General features: G+C 44.2%; 2 protein-coding genes across 2 annotated transcripts in view; one reads left to right on the top strand and one right to left on the bottom strand.

The window, feature by feature from the left end:
• Positions 1-1,996, bottom strand: part of EMH_0007820 (histone deacetylase interacting domain-containing protein, putative) — a gene marked incomplete at both ends in the record, with an annotated part of 3,559 nt that extends 1,563 nt beyond the window's left edge. Inside the window, 3 exons of the mRNA XM_013498138.1 lie at positions 34-435; positions 860-1,145; positions 1,301-1,996. Coding sequence (XP_013353592.1) covers positions 34-435; positions 860-1,145; positions 1,301-1,996 — 1,384 coding nt within the window. The remainder of the gene's footprint in view (positions 1-33; positions 436-859; positions 1,146-1,300) is intronic.
• Positions 1,997-3,514: 1,518 nt separating this feature from the next.
• On the top strand, positions 3,515-7,822 carry EMH_0007810 (uncharacterized protein; the record flags this gene model as incomplete). The annotated part of the gene is made up of 10 exons (XM_013498137.1): positions 3,515-3,668; positions 3,725-3,951; positions 4,167-4,212; positions 4,392-4,567; positions 4,624-4,715; positions 5,662-6,124; positions 6,341-6,547; positions 6,960-7,094; positions 7,306-7,409; positions 7,594-7,822. 10 exons carry the CDS (start codon positions 3,515-3,517, stop codon positions 7,820-7,822), a joined length of 1,833 nt encoding a protein of 610 aa, XP_013353591.1.
• Between the last annotated feature and the right edge of the window lie 2,042 nt (positions 7,823-9,864).

Genomic DNA, 9,864 nt, shown 5'->3' with positions numbered 1-9,864 from the left:
TCTCCATAGCGTTTTCTGTGTTTGTTGTTTCACTTGCTGTGCTTGCAGGGATATTTGTATCCGTTGCAGTTGTTGTTTCTCCTGTTGTGCTTGTTGCACTGGCTGCTGTATTTGTTGAATTTGTGGTTTCTTGTGTTGAATTTGTTGCAGTATTTGATTGTGTTGTTGTGTTTACTGCATCGTTTCTCGTCGTATTCGCGTGAATATCCTTAAACAGCCGGATGAGGACCCCCAGCTTCTCAGCAGAGTCGGGGTGACGCCGCAGGAGAGCGGCGATGCGTTGCAGCGCGAGAGAAGCAGAGATATCTTTGTTTATAAAACGAGAAATAAGATGATCAATTTCAATCCGAAGAGACAAAGACTGAGTCGATACTCCGTGCAAAAACAAATCGCATAAATGCAACAGGCCAACGCGGCGGTCGCAGCAAGCGGCAGCTGAAACAAAAAAAAAAAGAAAGGAAAGCAAAACAAACAAACAACCAGATACAAACACAGCAGAAACAACGCGTTAAATACCACTCAACACGTTCAAAGAAAACCAAAAACAACCAAACCAAGCAAACACACACACACACACACACATCACGCACGAAGCTGCACGAATCGTCTATTGAGCAGAAACCGATGAAGGAGNACACACACACACACACACATCACGCACGAAGCTGCACGAATCGTCTATTGAGCAGAAACCGATGAAGGAGCAGATTGAGTGGCAAAAAGCATCCCTTCTTCTGCTGCTGTTTGTTGTATAATTCTCGCTTTATTGTCTATTTGTTTATTTGTTGTTGCACGGGGGCATGTGCGTATGTGTGTAGAGTATGTATGCGTGCGGGTTTGAATGTGTAAGGTTTCTTACGGTTTCTTGCTGCGAGGAGTTTGACTAAGCGCTCGATTTCTTTGCTGGTTTGTTGGTCACGTTTGGATACGGTTAAGATGAGCTGCTTGATGTCTCCAGCAACGTGAAACCAAGAAGGAAAGGAGGCGAAGATGCGGTCGACTTCGTCGCTGAAAGAAGAAAACGCCAGTCGCCGCGACAGCAGCATCCGCACCAAATGTAAAACATTCGATGCCAGAACTCGAGCCCGCTCTGCACAGCCCCCAGATAGACCGACTTGATACGCCAAACGAAACACAGAGTGAACCTGCACACAGAAAGGGAAACACCCAAGCTAAACACCAAACCCTAAACCCTGGACGAGCGATCCGGATAGCAGCGAGGAGGTGTAAATATATATAGATATATATAAGCTGTTTAGCGAGACTAGAGGCAGCGGTAAGCAGAAAGAAAAACCCTCACCTGGACGGGCTCGTCGTCGAAGGGCTTGGCCAACTCCAGCGCCTGGTTTTTGCGGATGACTCCGCCGTTTTTCTCAATGCAGAACTGCTGAACGAGAAGTTTACGAATTGCACGGATAACAAGAGGATGGCCCCTGAATAGAAGCTGCATGCGGTGAAGCAGAATATCTCGGCTGCCACGCTGCGTCTTCTGCGCCATACAACTTTTCAAAATGCTGTTGAATATAGCGTACTTATCGGGCGCCATATTCTGAATCAGAATACACATCGCTGCTGCTGGGTTCCCCGCGTGAATCAAAGTTCTGTCGGGGAGAAACAACGACATGCAAAGCGAAACATCCGGCGCGTCGGGGAAGGAGTTTCCTATGAGGAAGGCCAACTCTTCAACCCGCAGACGCTGCCGCTTCACGTGCTCCAACACACGCCTCAAAGAAACCAAACTCTGCGGGCCCCCAGAGAAACGTTTCGTCAAATAAGCTTCAAGTTCGCTCCACATCAAGTGAAAATCATCACTTGTCGCAGGCTCAGAAGGGGCTGTCTGCGGAGGCGCTTGAGCCGCCTCTGCCTTCACACGGGGTGCAGCTGCACCACCGGTCGATGACTGCGTAGACGGTGGAGAAGCCGCATCAGGAGAAGCACCAACCGAATGCAATGCATCGTTTGCTGCTGATTGCCTCGCCACCGGAGGAGGACCCATTCTTACCAACTGTTCAGCTTCCCCGGTTAGGAACAGCAAGCATCACACAGGAAGTTTTGGTTCTCTATAAACGATAAGCTAGTGCGCCCTGGAGTCAACAAAGACAAGCTACTACCTCATGGTGCACTTACAATGCAACGCTGCTGCGATTTACCCCCAGACAGCTGTTGGCATGATACCGACTGGGGGCCGGCGACAGCTGATGAGCGATGCAGGCTCGAGGCAACGGAATCCACGCTACTAGCTGTGCTCCCTGCAGCCCCTTCGTTTGCTACGAAGATTACCGCATGATGGAATCCTGCTAAAGTCTAGACGCTGTCACTTTAACCGTGTTGGTGATGTCCTTCCAGATCCTCGAGCATGCCCGGGGGAATGCGGTGGCGTCGGAAAAAGTCACAGAAAACCTAAATTCAGCGTGCATAGGAGAAGCAGACTGGCTTACGAAAGTGAAATGTAACGCTAGACACAGAACACTGGAGAATCCTTCCCCTTGAAGGTTTCACTGTTCGCCGAGCCCCACCCGGAGCGGTGGGGGTGGTGGCGAGCCACAGCCAACGACGGAGCCCTAGCTCTTATAGGTGAACTAGAGAGTGGATATGGGTACGCTTATTTGAATATGCTTAGATAGACAGTTAAGAAAAAGACGTTGGTGTTTAGAGAGGCTAGAGAGGTGGGAGCCACCGCTGAGTCACATTAACCGGGGAGGGTCTTGGTTGAGGCAGCTGCCTCGAAATTATCTGTGAATGTGCCAGTTCAGCGCACAGTTTTCAAAGTGTCAAGAACCAATTCCTCTATGTCGCAAGCCGGTAGAACTTGGAAACAACCAGCTAGCTTTTCAGCCTGCCCTCCTCGACCGACTGAGTGGTGTGCCGACAGGGGAGTCATGCTTGTGTCAAGTGGAAGTTGCTCGCTCTGAACATATTCGTGGTCTTTTCATTATGAATTTAAAATGTAGCTTTTTTGAAGAGGCATCCGTTTTGGGGAGTTGGTTTAGTCTCGGGGGCGGCTAATTCTGTGGAACATCAAATAACCGCTGCGAGGACGTTACACTTGCTTCCTCCGCTACGTATTCGTTTTGTCTCGTGTCATTTGGTCTATGAAAAAATAATTCCACGTGTTAAACTATATGATATGAATCATTGTGACTGTCGAGTGCTTTCGCTTGTAATTTGCTGGAAGGATTGATACAGTGACGGCATTTCCAACTTGAAAGTTCTCCGAGTGATAGATCCTTTGAGAAACCAATATTGCATGTGCCAGATCTTCACGAAACCAACGTGCATAAGTCATATACAGTCAAGCAAAACTTATCAGTACTAACGAAAAGTGACGGTGGGCCGCACGTTCGCTGGCACTACACTGGCGAGACAGCTGCGTGAAACGACGCTGAGTTCAGGTGTATATACGGTCAACCTTGATCACCAGCGAAGCAGATGAGTTAGTGTTGTCGCAATTTCTCGTATTTGGGAAAACATTTAAGCCATCTGCCTGTGGTATTTCTATCTATTCCAAGTAACCATGAGGCACTTCATCCCCATCGTCTGCTTCTCCCTGCTGGGCGCCAATGCTGAGCCATTGCCCGCCAACAGCCCAGTTTGCGACGTTGCCGTCGAGACTGCGCTGTGCCTGCACAATGCGGAGAAGATATTGATGCCTGATGCTCGTCCATATGGTAAGCTGGCTTTTGCTACACGGCGTAACTTCCTATCCTATTCGCGTTCTTCTAAGGCATGGAGGTTCATCTGACCTTCGATGAATCTCGCCCTCTCGACACAAGTGGCAAGAAGAACCACGGATCCGGAGAAGTCATGGCAGCAGCTGGAATCGGTGGTGTTGGGAGCTCTGGCTTGTTCCGCAACAATTACGTATATGTACCGAGCTCCGAGAGCTTCAAGTCTGCTGACTTCTCATACACGTTCTTTGTGTACCTCCTTGAGGATGCAAAGTCGAGGTTAGTGAGAATACAGAATCTCCCAACGTGGAAACGTGCAAATTACAATTGCTTGACAGGTCAATAAATGAGTTACACGACCAGTTCTGCCCCGTAATGCACAAGGGCACCATGCGCGAAGATGTTCAAGAAGCGTCGCCAGCACTCCTTGTGAACCCTCGTGTAAGGAATATCCTATTATGCGCGAGTCATAGAGCCTCCAAAATACGCGTTTTATAGGATGGACGCATCAAAGTTGTTCTCGGCACCACTGGCAGTGCAGCACGTAGGGCTTTAACACAGAGAACGTCCCTCCAAGGGTGAAACTCATGATACGAATGTTCAGCTGGCAATGAGATGCAAAGCAACTCAAGACTTCGCCCCCATCAGTGGTATCACCTTGGTGGTAAGTAGACTGAATTCACTACTGCGTGTGGAAAGTAGCAATTGTATCCGGCCTTGCAGTTGTCCGTCACCAAAACCGCATGAGGCTCTACGTCGATGGAATCCTTGATTCTTCTCTCGTCACTGAAGGATCAACAAAGACCAACGACCTGCCTCTTTTCGTTGGAGGTGCCCCTTATGCAGAGAATGTTTGTGACATGCCAATGCTTCTCGACGAGTTCCGCATGTTCTCATACGTAAGTTGTGTCTTCACTCCGCGACATTATTCAGTGAAATAAAATGTAATTCTCAGGCACTTGGTCGTGATCACATCCAAGCTGAGGCCTCAATAGCCCTAGGTGGTGTTGAACCCTCATTCCTTCACATTGGCTGCACCAACTGCAAGTGCGTTCAATTACAGCTTGCTTCATAGAATGTTCCGGTTTTTTATTCTCCCATCAGCAAAGACGAAGCCGCCGAGTCGTGTGCCGATGGCTATCATCTGTGCAGTAAGCTGACTTTGTCAACTGTGTCATGATGTATCTTTTCTACTTTTTGTTCCACCAGACAAGCTAGAGCTCTACAACGGTGGATTCCATGTTGCTCGCAAGCTTTCTCTCGGCACCGCGCTCGTCGCCGCCGGATCGGCGACCCCAGTGAGGGGCGCTGGCCTGTGCTGCACAGACGCATGAGCCAAAACTACTCTATTTTGAGTCTTCTGACTTCAATGTTTTTTTTGGGTGAACCATCGCGAACGTCGTGTTTGTATAATCATGAACCCATGCAAAAAAAAGGGTCAACAATTAGGCAGTCAAACATTTCATTCCAGTTCTGATATTAGACTGAAATCGTGTTCAGGCTGAATTAGTTCGTGCCTTGTACCCGCCTGTAGTTTCGGGTCACCTTCGTCACAGCCCATGCAGGGTCACCACAGAAACCGGTGACGTCGAGCTTTATAACTCAGCTAACAGTGCTCCATATACAACGATTTATCAATTAAAGGCAGATCTGGAACCTAGCTGAGTAGGTTGAAACTAAGGATTTCGATCCGACTGTCCAGCACACGGCAGCACGCCGCCGAGGTGACTCGGGTATTCAACTGCATTCGCCTGAACAGAGGGGCCTCCAGAATTGTCTTGTGGCATTTTTAGGATTAAAGCTTCTTTAGGGAATTACTAATTTTACCTGTCTCTGTGTTCAATTGAACCAGATGCGAGCGCCTCTCCGTCCTGTTGGTCCTGTTGGGGCTTGTTTAGGTCCATCCTTTCTGCGTGTGATTCATGAAATACCAACCACTCACCTGGAGAATTTCGGACTCTTATTAGTGATCACATGAGCTATGCGATTTCAGATATCGGGAGGCTAGCTATGGCACTCACAGGAGGACGAAATGCGTCCTGGTCTGCGTAGGAACCATGGCGCTCCACACACCTGTATCTGCGGCAGCATGTGGGGTTAAGCCAGTAGGCATGCTACAAACCTCGGAACATGGGGAAATGTTATGCAGTCCTGATGAGGACTGTCTAGACGTGCCGTCCGAAGGGAGAATGCGTGACTTTTTCTCATTCCTCGACCAAACGGCGTCAGATTCCCACTACTATGCTGGCCAGAGACCGAAAAAACCCAACTCTCCTGGTAATGCTACTAGTACTGCAGGTCTTTTGTCCAAAATTTCAGCATTGGAGGTCGAGCTTGAGGACAAGGAGCACAATCTTAAAACCTTACGGGAGCTTCGCGAACGGGAGAAACTTCAAGAAGAGCGATTGAGGAAACAGCTACAGTACCAGATGCAAGGAGAATTGAACAGAACAACTGTGAGACAGACTGGAGCCGCCATTCACATTTCGGCATTTTTGCTCAAAGGCAGGACGGATTATAGTCAGCATTCAACTACGATCGCGTTGCAGCGCAACTTGATGCTACAGCATTCACGAATTTTCTGGCCATATTCTACGATGAATTGTCACATTGTTCTGATACTGCATATTTCATAAGGCAAACAGCGGCCCTCCGCTTGGCGGTATCTGCAGGAAAAATACGAACAACAATGCAGGAAGCAACAGGAGCTGCTGAGCCAACTGCAGGATGAAAAGAAAGACATGGCCTCGCGCTATGAAAGGCTTGCAGAGGAAATGCGTGATTTGGAACGAAGATTTGCTGCGAAAACTGCTGAATTGCACAAGCAGTACGGCAGGGAACTGGAACGCCAACGGCGAGCCTTGCTTTCCGGCGAAAAGGTGAATTTCATGGAAACGAACCTGCCGCATATTTCATTTCTTGGCAACTGTGAAGCGCACTAGAAAAGGAGTCGGCTGGATCTGACATTCTTTGCCTCTAAGGATGAAAATGCTCCCATGTTTTTCAGGCCCGTCGCGAAGCATGGACACGTGAACGGGCGCAGGAGATCAAAGAAATTACAATAAAAGGTTTGGAACCCGAAATCCAGAGGTTGCTAAATAAACATCGCGCTGAAAAACGATGTCTAGAAGAAAAGTTGCGGAGGATACCAGAGGATGTAGGCCGCCTACTAAGAACATTTTCGGTGTTTCTGTTCAATTGGCATTGTTGCGAGTGACATACGGTTCGCTGCAAGTCTTTCCATTTATTTAAACAGTTCTGCAGCGGTGTTTCGCTCCTCAAACTTTTCAGATGAAAAAACAACTAGAGGAAGAACTCGTGGCGCAGAGGACTGCTGTGCAGAGGCAGATGGAGGAGGCGTTCGAAGTCGAGAGGAGTCAACACAGACAAGAAATACGAGCTCTTAAGGAAAGCTTTGAAACCGAAGTAAGCAAGGGAACAACAATAATAACGTTACAATCATAATCAAGAAGCAATAGAAACAATAACAATGGGGATGAGTAAACAACTGGAACTAAACTAATGGAATAGAGACGGAAAACGATCGACAGTTATTCCCTCTTTTGTATTTGTTGAATTCGTGTTGGTGCTGTTTCATCCGCTTTGTCTGTTTTCTCTGTTTATTGATTCATTTCAGCTCGAGAAAGAACGAGATGCCTTGGCAGCAAAACACAAACAACAAACCGCCAAATGGGAGGCGCAAGCATCCGACGGGAAGAAGCGGCTGCAAGGCGAAATCGCGTAAACAGCAGAAATGTTGGAGTCATTAGTATTTTGCTTTCTGTCTGATTTCTTCGCGTTGTGCAATTTTCTCAGCAGAACTTGATCGCTCGACGTCCTTTCCTTCTTTTCCTTCGTTCTGCCCTGTAGTGCAAGCGGTTGCATCGTCGACTTTAAATATATTGATGTTTTCTTATTTGCTTAGGAAGGCACGAGAGGAAGAGCAGCAGCGGTTGAAGGAGGTTACGGCTCAGCTTCTGTCGCAGCTGGAACAGCAGCGAAACAAACATCTACAAGAAATGCAGCAGACAGAAGCCGCTGCAAAGGCCAAAGAGAATGAACTAACAATCCAAATGAACAAAGAAAAAGAAACGGCAATACGGGAGGCAACTGAAAGAATAAAAGAAGAAATGCAGGCAGAGACGCACAAGTAAAGCTAATGAAGAAGCAGCACACGGAGGAAACGAAAGCATAACAGATTGATATCAGTTGCAGCATTTGAATAAGAAACATAAAACAAACAAATGCAGCTAAAGGCATTTCCCTGTTTCATATAACAAATGCTGCGGCGTTTCTTTTTGTTTTTCTGTTTTGTTTGCGCCACGCGTTATTCTACTTGCCGGTGTTTTGGTTTTTTGCAAGGACCCGTGTACCTGTTTGTTTCTTTTTACTTCTTCATTTATTTTCATGTTCGTTTGTATTTATTCATCCATCTATTTGTTTCTGTTCTTTATTTGCTTGCTTGTTGTTTTCGTGCTGTTTCTCATTAAAGTGATATTCAACATCGACGCGTTGCTGGGCACAGCGGAGTGAAACCCGCCTTTTGTTACTCCTGGTGTTTATATTTACAAACCAATTTATAATATATTTTACTTATAAACCAGTCTATGATTTAAATATGTAAAATAATTTAGTTTTTGGGTGTGTCGGCATTATATAAATAAACTCCGTGCAAGACGTCGCGGTTGGTGTATTTGCGGTTGTTGTTCAGAAACGTGTATATTTTTTCTGCCACAGTCAAATCTATTTAAGCTGGTATAAAAGGAGAGAAGAGACGTCACAGTGTTATTTATGTTTATTGTTTATATATTCAAACATTTATTAAATTAATATTCTTTCCTTTTTGCGTTGCTTAAAGGAAAATCGACCATCTGCTGGAGCGGCTCAGCCGCGAACAGCTGGCGGCTCAAACGCGAGCCGAGAAAGTCTGGGGAGAAAAAATAAAAGCAATTCAAAACGAAGCGGAAGAAATAAAAAAACAAATGCAGAAAGAAAAAGAAAACAGAGAGAATGAAATGAAGGTCAGAGACCGACCACATCAATACACCATAACTGTTTAAATTAAAAAAATTCATATTAAATTTCAACAAAAAGTTAAATATATTTACCTGGTTTTCTCTGCTTTTTATTTTTCGGCGGATCTCTCCTTTTGGCGCCAATGGAACGCCCGACGCAAGTGTCGCGCAGTGGAAATAATAAACGTGTTACTGCTACTAAATAAATAAATAAATAGATAAATAAATAAAAAATATATAAATCGATAAACAAACAAATATATACGTATATATATTATTTTGTTTGCAGGCGGCAACGGAAAATCGTATGGCTTTGGAGCGCCAACTATCGCGGCTGGAGGCTGAGGCGGAGATAAAAGAAAAAAGTTTAAATGAATTAAAAACAAAATATGAAGAAATGAAACAAAAGGCAGATGTAAGAATAAATATAAAACAAAAAAACAAAAAAAAATGTGTTGTTATAGAAATGCGTACTGTATACAATATTTGTTTGTTTCTGTTTTAAAAAAAACAAATGCATTTGAATGTAACAAATTAAATTAATATAATTAAACTAAATAATATTTTGCTTTTTGGTTTAGGTGCTGCAACGAGAAAAAGAACTGAAGACGGACCTGCTGGAGAAAGAGTCGAAATTAAACAGAGACAAATTCGAGGTGACGATCAAAAGAAAATAAAATAAAATAAAATAAATTATATTTAATTCAATTAAACTAAAGATTAATTATTTAATTAAATTAAATAATTAATTTAGATTAATCATTCAATTAAACTGAAGTTTTTGTTTTCTCTTCGCCTGCGTTTATTTTTTTTGTTTGCTTGCTTCGTTTGTTTGTTTGTTTGTTTTTTTGTTTGTTCATCATTTGTATATTTCAGTGTATTTGTTCGTTCGTTTGTTTGTTTGATGTCAGTCTAATAAACTTTTCTTATTTAAATGTATTTGTTTTTCTTTAAGTTTACTGCCAGCTGCATTTGGTTTATATATTTATACAAATGCATTTATTTATTTATTTATTTATTTATTTGTCCTTCCGATTAATACATGAATAAGAATGTATTTTTTTAATTCATTTTTCTCTGATTGATTTATTATAAATAAATAAATAAACAAATATATATATATATATATATTTATATATATATATATATATATATATATATATATATATATATATATATAT

This window comes from Eimeria mitis, genomic scaffold (assembly GCF_000499745.2).
Source record: "Eimeria mitis Houghton genomic scaffold, Emh_scaff321, whole genome shotgun sequence".
Taxonomy (NCBI): domain Eukaryota; phylum Apicomplexa; class Conoidasida; order Eucoccidiorida; family Eimeriidae; genus Eimeria; species Eimeria mitis.
The sequence above is the reverse complement of the archived record's forward strand: the minus strand, read 5'-3'. Positions and strand labels throughout refer to the sequence as shown.